Source organism: Pelodiscus sinensis, chromosome 1, assembly GCF_052426305.1.
Source record: "Pelodiscus sinensis isolate ZL-2025 chromosome 1, ASM5242630v1, whole genome shotgun sequence".
Lineage (NCBI taxonomy): Eukaryota > Metazoa > Chordata > Testudines > Trionychidae > Pelodiscus > Pelodiscus sinensis.
This window is the reverse complement of record NC_143052.1, coordinates 299674823-299690694: the sequence shown is the minus strand read 5'-3', so window position 1 is coordinate 299690694 and position 15872 is coordinate 299674823. Positions and strand designations below refer to the sequence as shown.

Here is a 15872-nt window from a genome sequence, read left to right as displayed (position 1 = left end):
CCACGCTTCATTTGCATAAGCTTTTGCAGAAAAAGGGTGCAGCATAGACTTAGCTTAGGAAAGCTAGATAAGAGGTGCTATGGTCTCCAAACAGGCTTATTGAAAGCCAGTTGCAACACGATTGACTGACTAGCTGGACATCTTTATCTCTCTACAGTCATGATGCTGGTTTCAGGGGCTTGCACGGTTTCATGCACAACCTGCTAGCCTTTATTCATTAAATTACTATGAGTAATCAAGATGTTACATCATCTAGCACAATGATTTTCAAACTACTGGTTGCAACCCAGTACTGGGTCACAGAATGTCAGGTGCTATGTCTCATTGCTGCAGGGTGATCAGGTGACCAATGGAGGTGTTACGGCAGGCTACCTGCCTGTCCTGGCACTGCAGAGTGTGCTGTGCCCCAGAAGGGACCAGCAGCAGGCCCGGCTCCTAGATATGCAGGGGAAGGAAGAGGGGAAGTGCACAGGGCTCCATGCACTTCCCCGCCCCGAACACTAACTCCACACTTCCATTGGCCAGGAACCTACTACAGGCTGCTTCTGGGGCGCAGCATGGTCTGTGGTGCCAGGAAAGATAGGAAGCCCGCCTTAGCACCTCCACTGCACCACTGACTGGGAGCTGCTCAAGCCCCTCCTGCCCCATCCATGACCCTCCTCCTCTGCCTCTGGACGCCAGAGCTTCTTCCTACATCCCAAAGCTGTCATCTTCAGCCCCACTCCAGAGCCGTCACTCTAGTCAAATTATGTTGGGTTACAGGCACCAATTTTTTTCAACTGGGTCATGAGGAAAAAAAAGATTGAAAACCACTGATCTAGTAGTGTGTGCCAGTAGTTGGAAGGCCCTTCTCCTACTTCTCGCATTTGGCTCAAAGGGCAGGCAGTGAAGCATGGGAAAAGGAAAGATGTTGGGGAATGAATTGCATCAGTACTTCCTCTGCCACATTACATTGCCAGTTCAGATCTAAAACAATCTGTTGTCACCTCTAGGTTATCCTTCAAGGCTTGACTTATCTCTTTTGGTAACTGCTCGTTATTTTCTGGCTTTCATCATTCTAAGTAATTTTCTGCCCAATTTTCCAACCTCTCTTGATCCTGGGCCTCAGCAATGTTTGCAACTCTCCTAGTTTAATATTTGCAAACTTAATTGACAATGTTTTTACCCTCTCTTCCAGATTAGTGAGGACACGGAGACTGGAGGAAGGGGTAATGATTGGAGTTAATTTCACAGTCCAAGGTGAAAGCATTCCATAATGCAATGTGGTATCTCTAAGACTATGGGCTCATCTAGACTATGCTAGAATGTTGAAAGAGGATATGCAAATTCTGTGGGAATTTGCGTATCTTCCGCTTTCGAACATGAAAGTTGCTTAGACGCAGCTTTTTCTGCGAACCGCCCACCCCCTTTGTCAAAAACCAAGGTAAACCTCATTTTTTGATGAAGAGCAGCTTCTCAACAAGGACGGGGGGTTCGCCAAAAAAAGCAGCCACGTCTAAGCTTCTTTCCCATGGCATTTGGATATTCTCTTTCGACACTCTAGCACAGTCTAGATGAGCTGTATGTGATTGCTGTTGTATTGATGTCGCTCAGCACCTATTTTGCTTTCCTTTATTTTGTCTCCCTCCATTTGCACTCTGACTCATGTTGGATTTCTGTTAGGTGTCTAAAATTGTCATGCAGAATGTTGCCCCAATCAGGAGAGAGGGACCCCTAGAACTATCCCATTAGTTGAAGGACAACTCTACTCCCAAGCAAATGCTTTCTTTTTTTTTTTTTTGTGATGCTCCCACCACCACTGTCCTCTATTCTCTGCCTCCTCACAGGGACTAGTATTGCGTCCTTAATGAGCTGCTGCTTCAGATGTAGCAGGGAGAGAACAAGCTGAGCTGATGCAATTTCCAGAGTAGTTTGCTCCCTCTAGACCTTTGGTTTCCAACCAGTTCTGAAGCAGTAGCCACTATAATGGCTACACTTACAGCAGTAGTCTCCAACCTTTTTACACCCAAGATCACTTTTTAAATGACAGAACAAGCCAAGGTCAACCGTCCCGCCCATTCATTGAAGCCCTGCCCCTTCTTCTCTATTTTCCTCCTCTCCATCACTTGCTATCCCCAACCCTTAAACTGCTACTTTCCCCCCTCCCCCAATTCTTCTGTAGGAAGAGGTTTTTCCAACATTTGGCCTGTCTAGACTGGACCAAATGTCAGAAAAACCCCTTCTTTTGGAAGCCCCCCTTATTCCTCATGGAAAAAGGAATACAGGGGTTACTGAAAGAGCACGTTTGCTCTTCTGCTAAAAAAAGCGGAAGAACAAACGCATCCCTGGATGCAGAAGAGTTTTTCCTGGGATATCTCCGGAATCCTGAAAAACTCCTGTAGTCTAGCCTTACCCTCGCTGGGTTGAGACAGGACGTATAGGCTCTGGGGTGGGAATGAGAGATTTGGGTGCGGGAAGGAGTGAGAGGTGCAAGGTCTGGGAGGAAATATGGATGTAGGAGGAGGTGGAGAAGGGGACGCTGGATCAGGGAGGGGGCTTCAGGCCGGGCAGTGTTGGGGTCAGATGTATGGTTCGGGTACTAAGCAAGCCACAGGCTTGTGGATATGAGGGTGCAGGAATTGGGGTTGGGGCATGTGAGGGGCTCAGGGCAGGGGGTTCCAGTGTATGATAGGTTCAGATCTAGGGTCTGGGGGAAGGGGGAGTGCAGGAGTGTTATGATGCTGTGGGCAGATGAGGGCTTGGTCCCAACTGGAGGTTTGCTGGCCAGGCTTCTTTTTTAAATAAAATACTATGTCAAACAAAACGTTTCTGCATTGTCTTTATTTATGAGAAGGGCGGGGAGCCTGTTTTGAGTCATGGGTCACTGACTCACAGAAAAGTCAGTTGGAACCACACAAGTGAGATGCAAAATAAAAACTCCTCCAAAACCCCCACAAGCCTCACTAATGTGGCCCCAACTGTGCCAGTGGGATCAGGGGACATGGTACGGGGGAAGGGTGCCAGGGGGTACCGGGACAGGGTGCCGATGGGTGCCAGTGGGTGCCAGGGCAGGGGACAGGGTGCCAGTGGGTGCCGGGGACAGGGGCAGAGGACAGGGTGCCGGTGGGTGGTGGGGCAGGGTACTTGTGGGGGTCTGGGCAGAGGGAAGGGACAGGGACCAATACCTGGAGACACTGCAGCTGCAGGCCAACGCCCAGGAAGTGCGTGGGATGCCCTAAACAGTAGCACGGTACCTGAAACACTGGTTCGTCGTGTGCCTGACGCCTTCCTGTGCGGGCTGGGAACGGGGGAGGAGTCCCAGACTGCGACGACTCCAGCTGACATGCTGGAGACTTTATTCCCCTCTGCCTTCCGGGGGAAGGGAGGGAAGAGAGTCCCAGACTGCGTCAGCCCCAACCTAAAATGCTGGCCCGTCACGCACTGGGGACTTTGTTCCCCTGCTGCCTTCCTGTGCATTGGGAAGGGGTTGGGTGTCCGGGACTGCGCTGGCTCTGGCTGCTCAGGCAGCACATGCTGCCGTGGGGAGGGAAGGAGTAAGGCACAATCTTCCCAAGCTGTTGCTGTTGGCATGGTCTAGGACTCCCTCAGGCAGGCAGCAGGGGAATAAAGTCCCCAGCACGCCGGCTCCAGCTGCTCAGGCAGCGCGCGCTGCCCAAGTGGTTGAAGCTGGCGTAGTCTGGGACTTCCCTCCTGCAGGCAGGAAGCAGGGGAATAAAATCCTCAGCACACCAGCTCCAGCATGTGTGAGCATGCTGGGGACTTTATTTCCTTGCTGCCTGCCAGCAGGGGAGGGGGGAGTCTCAGACCACGCCAACTACAACCACTTGGGAAGCTTGCGTCTTACTCCTCCCTTCCCTGCAGCAGCACGCACTGCCTGAGCCGGCGCAGTCCAGGACACCCAATCCCTTCCCCATGTGCAGGAAGGCAGCAGGGGAACAAAGTCCCCAGCGCACAAAGGACTGGCATTTTAGGTACCATGCCAGCTGTTCAGGGGGGAGGAAGAGCAGCCTGTGCACTTCTGGTACCAGGTGCTCGGCTGAAGAACTCTCCCCACCCCGCTGGAATCTCACGCTACCTCTGTTGTTCCTGGAGGTAGCATCAGCATGGCATTCATCTTGGGGGTGGGGGCAGTGAGGGGGGGCCCCCTCAAAAGCCTTGCGATGGACTGGTTGGGCCCCCAGGATCGACCAGTAGATCGCGATCGACGGGTTGGTGACCACGCATCTATAATGAACTAGCCACACTCAACTGGCCAAATAGTCAATGTGACTAGTGGTTAGCGTGTTGGACACCACGGCTCTAAGCAGGCTATAAAGAAGCCACCAACAGCTCTAAAAGGCAGTGTACCAGGGACCTGGAGAGGAGAGAGGTAGGGGGTGGGTTGGAACTAGAGAGAGGGACAAGTTTATAATATCTGCCAACATCTTAACACAGGGTTGAGATGGTTTCCAACGTTATGTTCCCATTAAGTGAAAATACCTTTCACAGATCTTAACTACACCTACTGAGGAGCTCCATTACTGAAAACAAGGGCAGGATGTCCACTTGGATAACCAGCATTTTAGTGAATTAGGGCACTAAACAGAGCTTCATGGTCTAGGGTATCTTCTAAATAAAAAATAATCCCCATTGTACTCTTATGAAACAGTAGTTTACAGACATATTCCTGGTTTTAATTTTATCCTTCACTCCATTTCATGACTTGTGTGCATCTTAATAACTGGGTAAACAGCTTTTCATTTTTTTCCCACACCTGAATTATACAGTTGATTTCTATTTGAACCCTCAGGTTGGTTCAATCTATTGCTCAACATTCTCTAAAGCTCCTTTCTATCCCACTACCAGCTATTACAGCCAATCTGATTCTCCCCTGCTCACAAACATTAGAGTTCATCTCCCTTGGCGAGCAAATAGAGGGAGACAGGATAAGGTGGACAGGAGCTATGTTGAGAATATCTCTCTCCCTCTCCCTCTCCCTATATATATATATATATATATATATATATATCCCAACTCACTTTCTAGTGGGCAAGAGCACAAGTGCTTTCCTAATTCTCTAGCAAACTAGTACAATTGCAATAAAACAAACACCCACCCGCCACCACTACTACTGCCTGCCTTATTGACACAATCCTAATTTCCTCTAAACACCTAACTAGCTGCTGCAACTAACCTTATCCTCTTTCTCCTCTCCCTGCTGCTAAAATCTAATTCACTTATTCCACTGCCCTGATGAAATTAAAGTTCTGAATAATGTTCAGGTAAGGAAATTAAAGTGACATCTATATTCTCCAGAATTTGTAATGCCAAATATTCTCACCTAGGATGCACACTCGAAGCCACACAACCAATGCAAAATGATAGCAATTCAGTTACTGGCATATATTCGCCATTTCTACAGTTTCTCCCATTTCTCTTCCTCGTTCCCAAACAATAAAAGTTTTTTGATATTTGTTTAACGTTTTTAAATGGGAGTGCTGTTGATGTAGTTCCTTATGCTATTTTTAGCAGACATGCCAAGGGAAGTACATTTTAGACACTTCATGGCTCTCTGGTACTCTACGGGATAGCAAGGTAGCACATTTATTAAGGGGGAACACCACAGCACTAGTGTAGTAACCATCTATTTTCTCTGGTTGAAATTCTATTTTGACTTCTTTTAAACTATAGTAGAGTAACTAATCAGTTGTTGGTCCGGTCCTATTATTCTTTCTACTTCATACTGAACTTATCTTATAAACCTGGTCTATAGAAATAATGTGTGATTTCTAAGCTATTTACAAGCTCAGAAGTCAAATGTTGCAGTCAGAAGATTTCTGCAAATCTCTTGTACCATTTGTTACTGTCTTACCATTGTTAAAAGAACCTGTCAAACTTGCTTATTTACCTATTTAGAGATTGTACTGAATGTCTACTTAACAAATAAATTCCACTTACCTTTATTTCAGGCTCTTTTTCACATTCCTCTATATACAAGTCATATAATTTTTGAAATACAGATTTTCTGAAATTAAGGAAAACATTAACATAAAAATTATGTTAAAACAATACAATAAAAAGTTAAGTATTGAAATATTTGCTACCTTCCACTGGATAAATATTTTCTTTTAGGAGGTCTCTGACGGGCACTTTCAATGACATACTGGAAAAGAAAAGTACATGACACTCATCAGTACTATCAGTGTACAATTACTTAAAGAGCCTAAGTAGCATTCAAGCAAATTTGGATTAGCACAGAATACCATAACTATGATGCATGGTCAACAAGTAAGATAGCAAACTATAAACTTATTCTATGGAGTAAATACACTTAGTTTTAGCTTGGTTTACAGGTGAGGTAGTTACATGAGAACGCTTGATACCAACCACCAACTAACAAAGGAATGGTTTAAATGTTAACTTTGAAATAAGGGTGGTATGTTTCATGATTATCATTATCACTGTTAAGAAGTAGATTGTGAAGTCGGACATTTTATGCCAACATTATATTTACAGTACCAGAACTTTAACTTGAAAGTAACCAAGATGACTGCACTATTCAGATGTAATACTATTGCCTTAGTACAACTCACTACTTTTGAACACAGCCAACTGTGTTTCAGAAAACTTACTTTGTTCCAGTGTTTCTTTAACTTTTTTTAGAAGGTGGGGGCATCAAACGCAAGAAGCATACAATATTTTAATAAAATATTAGTTAAGACACTCTCAGATGAAATTTAGCACTTGACTTAGCTTTTCTATGTAAAATCTTTCACAAAATTCAAAGTCTGAAGAAAATACTTCCATTCTTGACAAAGTGCTGACTGATCACTTGGTTTATTTTAAACGGTGATAGAGTCTTGCTCTCTCCCTTCCAAATGTTTTCAATCCAATATTAGAGAGAGTGTAGGAGAACATGAATATGAAAAATAATTGATAAATTCTTTGTTGATTGTAGTACCTAGATTGCTCACACTAGGTTTACATAGACTATATAAATAGCAGCCTTGTAGAGTTCTACTTCACCAGGGTATAGAATTGTTTAAAAATAGAAAATTAAAGTCTTCAATGTATTCATCATGTAAAAGACCAAAACATGTAGATTCTATGGCTGGGATGGTAGTTTTAGTGACAATTGTATATAGCTAACGTACTATACATAGTTTATACAAAAACACCATGTAATATAAATGCATAAAATGTAAACAGACATTTAAATTTAAGCCTAATATATTATTTACAAGTCAATAGGCAACTTAGCTACTCCTTACCTCTGCTCGATCCAATGCCAGTTCTAAAGCTTGTTGCTGCAAAAATTATAAACAGCTTTCTTAGAAAATGTGTAAACTGATGAGTAACTTTTACTGTAACAATCACCCCAAACTTTGACACGGACTCAGAGTAGTATTAAAATTTGTTATTTTTGCAGGACTAGCTGATCAAATGTCGGATTTTTTGGCATTTACCGAATCCTACCAATAAATTCAGCACTCTATTTAACCACATTAACAGGAATTAACTCCACTACAGGATTTGTGCAGACCTGATCAGAACATTACATGTCAAAATGACAGTGATACTGAATGTAAGGTGGGCAATTCCAAGTTTTCAACAAAAAAAGAGAAAAAATGTGTAGGCAAAGCTGCTCTTTGGCAGTCAGGGTGAAGGCAATACCCAAATATCATTTAGCACAACTGCTTGCTGTGTATAGTCTTGAAGAAACAAACCAAACCCCATAGCCACTGATACCAAAAAATGTACACTGAAGTAGGTCATCTTCCCATGAGATGGGAATGATAAAGGTTTGGGTCTCTTCACTTGGACTCAGTACATTACACTTCTCCCACCAACATGGAACCATTAAGGAGAGGTGGTGTAGGGTCTCTTTCCCAGTTATTCAAGCAGTCATTTCGTAAATGCAACCCTGGAATGCAACTCAAGAGCCTGCTCAGCCTGGCTATGGCCAGTAGCCAGACCCAGTCTGCATAACAGAGCTTAGCTGCTAATTAAGCCATCTACAGGCAAGCGCAGGGGTGGGCAAAAGGGCCTCCGTGGGCCGAATCCGGCCCACCAAGCTGATGGAGCCGGCTCGCAGAGATCCTGCTGCTCCCCCGCCCCCAGGCCAATTAGGGCCTGGGGCGATTAGGGTCTGGAGGCAGGGGAAGCACCCAAAGCCTTTTCCGCTCTGCCCTGTGAGCAGCGAATAGCACTTCAAAGAGCCACATGCTACTCGCAGGTCGGGGGCAGAGTGGAGAAGGCTTTGGGTGTTCCCCTGCCCCCAAGCCAATTAGGGTCTGGGAGCGGGGGAGCTGCATGAGGTTTCCTTTGCCCTGCCCCAGCCCTGCAAGGAGCCCACAGCATTTCAAAGTGTCACGTGCTCCTCACAGGGTGGGAGGAGGCTTCCTGCGCTCCCCCACCCCGAGGCCCTGGTTGGCCTGGGGGTGAGGGAGCATGCCAAGCCTCTTTCAGGGCATGGGTGCCTAGTGGGAAAGGGGGGGCAAAGGGGCTCCCCCACCCCAGACCAATCATGGTCTGGAGGTGGGACAACCCCGCTCCTTCCTGGGTGGCCCCCAGGGCTACTTCAAAAAATTTTGAAGTAGCCCCTGGGCAAAAATTATTGCCCACCCCTGGGCAAGCAGGATCTGCTGGCTAGGAGCCACTCACATACCAAGGAGAGGGGCCAGAACTGGCTATATGGATGGGTTAGAAGGGCCTGTAATGGACTTCTTCCCACCATGGGCCTGGTGCCATGGTACCATTGTAAATCCCATACTGCTTCTTCCCCACTACGTAGAGGGTACGGTTGCCAGATGATTTAACCAAAAATACCAACCCCCCTCCCCCCAAAACACACACACACACACACACACACACACACACACAGGGGAAAAAATTCTGTTGGGGGGAAGGGGGGGAGAGTCAAAGTTGTGGAGAAAAAACAAACAAAAAAAACATTAAAACAGCATAGCCCCTTTAACTGTGTGCAGTCAAAATAGGGATAGGAAACAGTTGAGCGCTAAGACCCAGGGAAGGCACTGATTCCCCTTGCTTCAGTTCTTTAGGGTTTTTGCCAGAGGGCATCTTGTTTTCTTCATTGAGCCACCCCCCCCAGGTAAGCAGGGGGTAGAGGCCGGGGGGGGGGGGGGAAGGGAGGCCAGGGGCTGGGCCCAATTGTGGAGCGTGTCGTAGGGTTGCCAGGTGTTCGGTATTTTCGCCTCCTGGCATGGAAAAAAACAAAACAGAAAATACTGGACATTTCAGGTGTCTGGTATTTTCTGAATTTTTTTTTTTTTAAACCAGACATGGAGGCGAAAATACCGGACTGTTCAGGTCAATTCCGAACACCTGGCAACCCTAGTAGAGGGCCCTTTCTTCCTCTCTGTACTAACATATTTAAAGAACCGCTTCATATTGCCTGATATTGTCCCTAAATATCTGTACTATTCCTTCGTTGTACTCATTATCAATTTGACCACAATTCCACTTTCTTATTCCTGAAGGAATTCTGCATCAGCAGAATTTAGCAAGCACAGAATTCATGTCCCCCACAAATTTTTCCCCCCATCCCTGCAGAACGGATTCTACCAGGGAGATGCGGCAATTATACCAGTCACCCACTAGACTCCTTAGGAGCTAGTAGGGTGATAGCACTGAGCCTGGGGCTGAGTGGGAGAAGAGTGCACATAAGCACAGGGGTGCATGCAGAAACACACATGGACAGGGGAAGATGTGCCTGACTGAATGGGAGAGGCTTGCATCACCTACTATCAGAATAGGAGAGGCTCCCACTCCCTAACAATCCACCTACCTCTCCAAACAAACAAAAAAAAAGTTCCATACTTCTACTTTTACCTAGCAACTACTCAGATTTACTCCCAGAATTCTTTCCAGCAATTACTTCACTCTTCTTCAGCTCCTCGGTTACCCCTGACTTCCCCAAGACTTTGCATTTCTTTTGAGAGGTGCACAAAGTAAGTTTCTATATTGTAGTTTAAATTAATTTACTATTATTCAAAAGTTCTGTATTATTGTAACTAGTAAGGAATTTGCCATAAAACATTTCCTGAATCTTTGTCATCTGTATTGTTACAAGCATTCTTGCTGACAGGTATGTTCTAATAGAGTAATTACCTAAATAACTGAAATGTGTGATTATATTTTGTTATTTTCACAAAGTATGCAGAATGTTAAAATATTGTGCACAGAATTTCCAAATTTTTGGCACAGAAATTCCCCAAGGGTTTTTGTTGTATTGCTTTTTGATTTTCAGGTCAATAAAGAACTCCTGATGGAGCCATAATAATCTCTTAGAAAGGAAAGATAGAAAAGTATCAGAATAGTTTGCTGTTGTGCCCTTAACATTGTCTCATTGTCTGAATTCCATTTTTTGTTAGATTTATGCCCTTAAAGTATCTGCTTTCACATCAATTAACCTGAAATTCTCAAGGTTACGCATGTATGACAATGAGAGAAGACAAAACAATGTCAACTATTCAGGAGTCAAAGTTCTTGATACTGCCCAGGAAGTTTGACACGACTGAAAGGTTTTCTATTCTGCCCAATAGAAACACAGGTTTCTAGCCTTTCCCCATGACCATTGGTGGGGAATCCTCGGCTTGCCTGGATCCAGTCCCTGAGGCTCGAGGCTCTCCCCCCAGCATCTGGAAGCCGGCGCGCCAGCCCTACTGCCCTTGCAGCCTCCCATGTGGGGCTGGAGAACCAGCTCCCTGCTGCGGGAAAGGGGGGAGGGAAGCTTTGAGCATCGTGGGTCAGAGGCAGGCAAGCTGCGGCCAGGTCTCACCCATGGGGCTTCCCTGGCCAGGGGAGGAAGCAGCTCCACACACTGCCATTGCCATTCCCCCTCCCCGCTGGGGAAACAGCAGCATAGCAAATCACTGGTAGAGGCTTCCCCCCCACACACACACTTTGATAGGCCATAATTGTGGCCAATAAGAGCAGCAGGGGGCGGCACTTGGGAATGGCAGGGGACATGGAACCATGTGCACTCTCACCCTGCTCCTGCACCCCCTCCCACCCAGAACCTCCACCCCGCGAACTCCCCTGCCACTCCATGCTGCTGCCTCTGTATTTGATTCTCAGTGGAGGCCACAACACAAGGTAGCAAGGTGTTTTGGTGGGGGCGGGAAGGGAAGGGTGTTGTGTGCTTCTCACTTTTGTTCAGTCCTTGACTGATTTTGGGCCCTTCATGTTATACTCACCAAATTCAATGTCAAAACTCTCATTGACTTCCATGATGTAAGATCAGATCCTGAAATATTCTGTTCCAAAACATCAGGGGTGGGCAATAAGTGGCCCATGGGCCAGACATGGTTCACCAAGGTTAGCCAATGAAGAGCAGCCAGATGCTTTATTTACCCGATGGTCTGCATGTTCAGCCGCTTGCAGCTCCTATTGGCTGCTGTTTCCCATTCCCAGCCAACGGGAGCTACGGGAAGCAGTGATCTGGCCTGCGCCACTTCTCACAGCTCCCATAGGCCAGGAACAGTGAACTATGGCTAACAGGAACTGTAAGCGGATGTTCAGGTATATAAAGTATCTGGCAGCCCTCCAGGGGCTAACCCTGGTGAATTGCATCCAGCCTGCAGGCCACTAATTACACACTCCTGTTTTAGTTTTTTTTGAAAATTGTTTGCTTAATTATTTGCTCTGTTATCTTTCTGGATACAGTGTAGGTCTGTAAATGCATTTTGAACTTGAAGGGAGTTACTTTGTATTTCTAAAATCAGATTTGGGACATAGTCCACCTACTAGAAATAGTCTTTACAAAGAATCCTGCCTGGTTTCTCCTGGAATAAATCAGTGATGAAAGCTTGATTACCATCAGTAACTATAGCTATGTCTTCATTATGCAGAAGATCGACACTGCTGCAATCAATTTTCCAGAGTTTGATTTAGTGGATCTAGTAAAGACCTGCTAAAATGAACTCAGAGGGCACACCCATTGGCACTGGTACTTCTGTTCCTCATGAGGAGGAAGAGAAGCTGACAGGAGCATTTGCTCCCATCGACCTCCTAATGTGGAGCCCGCGCAGAAACTAGATTTAAGATGTGTAGCTGGAGTCAACATATTTAACATAACTAGAGTTGTGTATCTTAAGTCAACCTTCCCACATAAAGATAGGCTATATCTTCACTATGTTCTTTATTGCAATATGGGCCAGTTCCAAGACTTCTTGAGAGTTCTACCTGGGTCCCAAAATTCAAAGCCATTTCCAACTGTGATTTATCTGGCAGATTTATACATTTGTCTATTATTTGTTCACATATTTCAGACATTTCTACAGCACCTCCCCCTCAAGAATTGCAGAGCATATGAGGATGGTAATTTGTTGCTGTATGTAAATGAACTTTCTAAAATAAGGATATAAAGAACAATAGAAAGTAAATACTGCTACTCCTGCACTATTTAGTGGAGAATATCCAGAAAGCCCTCTGCGTCCATAATGTCTGAGGAATTTATTTTTAAGTGACTTAAAGTTCTGTTATATAACTCAGACAGTTCTTCCATCTGAATCTGCTACTTTTCTTTCATGTCCAAAGAAGGTTGGTTTCTTTTTCCTCCACTTTCTGGCTAGGATGTTAAAAAGCGAGTAATAGGGTAACTTTGTAACCACTGAAAGTTTCAGTGGTTACATGGTTACATGCACCTGCAGCACAGGGCAGCAGATAGCACCCCAGAAGCCAGCTGATCAAGAGGCAACAGTACAAGAGTGGGAGTCAGTATGGTCCCTTGCTGGCCCCATGGCATTCAAAGTGGCACATGGAGCCCAGGGTCGGGGGTGGGGGAGAAGGGGAAGAGGGGGGAGTCCCCAGCTGAACCCAGGCTCCACACAGCACTGCCACCTTGAAATGCCACGTGTGGCCTGGCCCAGACTGCACGTGGCATTTCAAAGTGGCAGTAGAACATGGAGCTCAGGGTCTGGCCCCAGGATCCATGCGACTCCACTGCTTTGAAGCACCCGCTGCTCTCCCCCGTCCTGTTGCCTCTTTTTAATAGAGGCAGCCAGGGAGGGGAAGGGGGAAGCAACTAATGTGTCGACTATCTGATAAGCATTTGCATATCAGATAGTCAACTAGCTGTTCACATCCCTATTTTAGGATACATGCATATGAGATATCAATCCACAAGATTTTAGGTACACTCTATCCACTGATTGCTTGACATTACGAAAATACCTATGGCATGTTACTGCTTAATTGTCTGCTATAGATGTGTGAGTAGGGCTTACATATTCCTCTGAATCATCTAGTTTGTGGGATACAAGAATGGATTAATGAGACAATTCCTATCTTCTATTCTAAGAGTACGTCTAGACTACATTCCTTTCGAAAGAGGAATGCAAATGAGGGAAATAAAAATGCAAATGAAGGGCTAATTTCCAAATCTCGAGCTTCATTTGCATAATCTCTTTCAATTGCTTTCTTGGAAGAGATTTTTTTTGTTGAAAGAAATGCAGTCTCAACGGGGTTCTTTCAAAAAACAAACAAACCCTTTTTCAAAAGAACCCTGTAAACTTCATTTTTTCAGGAATAAGGGTTCTTTCGAAAAAAGGTTTTTTTTTTTAACCCCACCTAGACTGTTTCTTTCTTTTTTCCCCCCTGAAAAAAGTCTCCTCTGAAAAAGCGATCCGAGGAGATTATGCAAATTAAGTGGGATATTTGTAAATCAGCGCTTCATTTGCATTTTCAATTTCCCTCATTTGCATTCCTCTTTTGAAAGAGGAATGTAGTCTAGATGCGCCCTAAGTGACTGACTGATTTAGGTGCAGCATTCATAAGCTCCATAGGAAGCCCAACCATCAGCTGGAGAGAGTTACAGTGTTAAGTCACATATCTGAGCATGTCAGAGACACAAAGGAGTTTTCCTTTTCCATCTTCACCTGCCAAATACCCACCATCCTGAAGGTAAAACAGTTATGAAAAATATTACTTCAATTGTATCTTACCATTGTAGTTGAAGCCAGGGTTTCCAAATGGCAGATGAAATATTTAAGAGTTTTGGTGCAGTAGGCAAACAATCATATTTTTAGGGTCACGTGAGGTACTGTAAAGTTTGAGAGGAAAGGAGAAATACAATTACCAGCTAAGTTAAACAAGCAATACTGTTATTTAAACTGAATATTTTAATGGCAGATTATATTGACTTTATTTACATAGATAGACTCTAATTCACTAATGAAGTAGTCACCATTGATACCTGTTATCCTGCAAATGAAGCATAGCCACTCCATATCAACACAACTACTCAAGAGTAAGACAAAAATCAATCAAAATAAACTACACGGCCAAATGCAATTACCCATACCTGCGGTGTCTTGGCAGAATACCATAGCACTTATGTCTCTGACAGAGTAAATATCCCATTTTACTCTAATAGAATGATCAGGACATTTATTTTATGTATCAAAGAGCCAGCTCTGATTTTATGTATTATTTGAAAAACAGCAACTCTACCAACAATACTTCCTCACACCATTTTGAGATGGTAAAAACTACCAACCACTGAGGTGCTAACAATTTTACTCAGCACAAGACCTCCTTAGACACTAATCAAGTCTAGCAATATTTTACTTTTGAATTAAATAAGATAAAGAAATTGTAAAGTCTATTAATACAATTACTTACCTATACATTTTTAAAATCCTGTTTACTTTTTACTAATTGTGTTCCATTTCCTTTCAGACTCTCTCAAAGAGGAGACTTGAAAGTCCCTGGATATCAGTTTTGTTTCTTAATGTTGCATTTCAAAACACTGCAGGAAAGCAATTTAACTATTTCCAAGGGTTTTTATTTTGAAACATGGAAACATTTTCTACCCATTTTAGATCCCACACAGTTTTTTAATACACATTTTAAATGACGGGTTATATTTAATTTGCCAAGTATCTCTCTCTGTTACTAGCTATATACTAGCCAACCTCTTCCTTTAGAAATCTGTTTTTTTTGTTTTTTGTTTTTTTTTGGTTCTAGTTCTAGGGACACACTATCCGACAAGCAAGTGATGCTCCAACAGCGAAGCAACAACTCCGGCCTTTAGCCACTGGCCAGGATGTCACTTTCCAAGCTATGAGAAGAGACAATCTCTGGGGCCGAGACTCTGCAACTCACAGCCGCACACAGGCGAACAGGACCGGGGTCGTGGCAGCGCTTGGCCGCACTCGGAGCCAGATCGGCGGCACTGCCGGCGGGTGAAGGCCCTGGGACGGGATCGCGGGGAGCGGGTGGGGTGCAGGCAGCTTTAACCCAGGCCTTGCCAGGCCCCGCGGGGCCGAGGCCACCACTGGCAGCGGGGCCGTTGGCAGGTATCGGAGGCAGGCGCAGAGCCGGGAGAGCGATGAGAGCCGCCCAGGCGCCCCGGGGAGGGCCCAGGACCCAGCAGCCACTGGGAGGCCCAGAGGCCCGGCCCGGCGGGAGGGCGCCGGCCCAAGAGGGGACGCGGAGGGTTACAGGCCACCTCACCCGGCGCCGGACACAAGCGCCCCCCTCCCCGTACCTGCCGGCCTCATGTCGGGTCCTGGCCCCCGCACAGCTGCCCCCGCGGCCCTTTCATCCGCCCCCCCCCAGCCCGCGGCCCCGCGCGCGCCGCTGCTTCCGCTCCACCACTTCCGAATGCGGCCCGGAAGGGGCGGGAAGAGTTACCCTAGAAACCGGGGAGGGGTGAGGAGAAATCCTGCCCTGTTGCCTCGGTGACCAAGCGCTGGTGGTGACCTCCGCCGGCTCCCCCGCCCCCTCGGAGAGCGCCTCCAGCGGCCGGGGCCGAGGCAGCGCTGGGGCCAGCCCTTATTTCCCTCCAGGCGTATCGAGCGTGGCGCGCAGGCGCCTACCCCTGCAGCTCCCCCGCGCGCCAGTGGGTCCCACACTAGCCTGCAGGC

At 46.0% G+C, this 15872-nt stretch overlaps 1 protein-coding gene across 20 annotated transcripts in view; it reads right to left on the bottom strand.

Moving 5' to 3' along the window:
* SUPT20H (SPT20 homolog, SAGA complex component) overlaps nt 1-15628 on the bottom strand; it is a 61519-nt gene extending 45891 nt beyond the window's left edge. For 16 of the 20 annotated variants that reach the window (XR_012900702.2, XM_075919134.2, XM_075919142.2 and 13 more), the window contains exons 1-5: nt 15494-15628; nt 13947-14044; nt 7251-7286; nt 6084-6142; nt 5938-6004 (exon numbers count right to left, since the gene is read on the bottom strand). Coding sequence is in view for 19 of the 20 variants with exons in the window: in XM_075919134.2 (XP_075775249.2) it covers nt 5938-6004; nt 6084-6142; nt 7251-7286; nt 13947-13949 (165 nt within the window). In the remaining variant the exon portion in view is untranslated. Of the gene's footprint in view, nt 1-5937; nt 6005-6083; nt 6143-7250; nt 7287-13946; nt 14045-14625; nt 14753-15493 lie in introns of all 20 variants that reach the window. The other 4 variants (XM_075919139.2, XM_075919141.2, XM_075919135.2 and 1 more) reach the window with 3 other exon arrangements.
* Between the last annotated feature and the right edge of the window lie 244 nt (nt 15629-15872).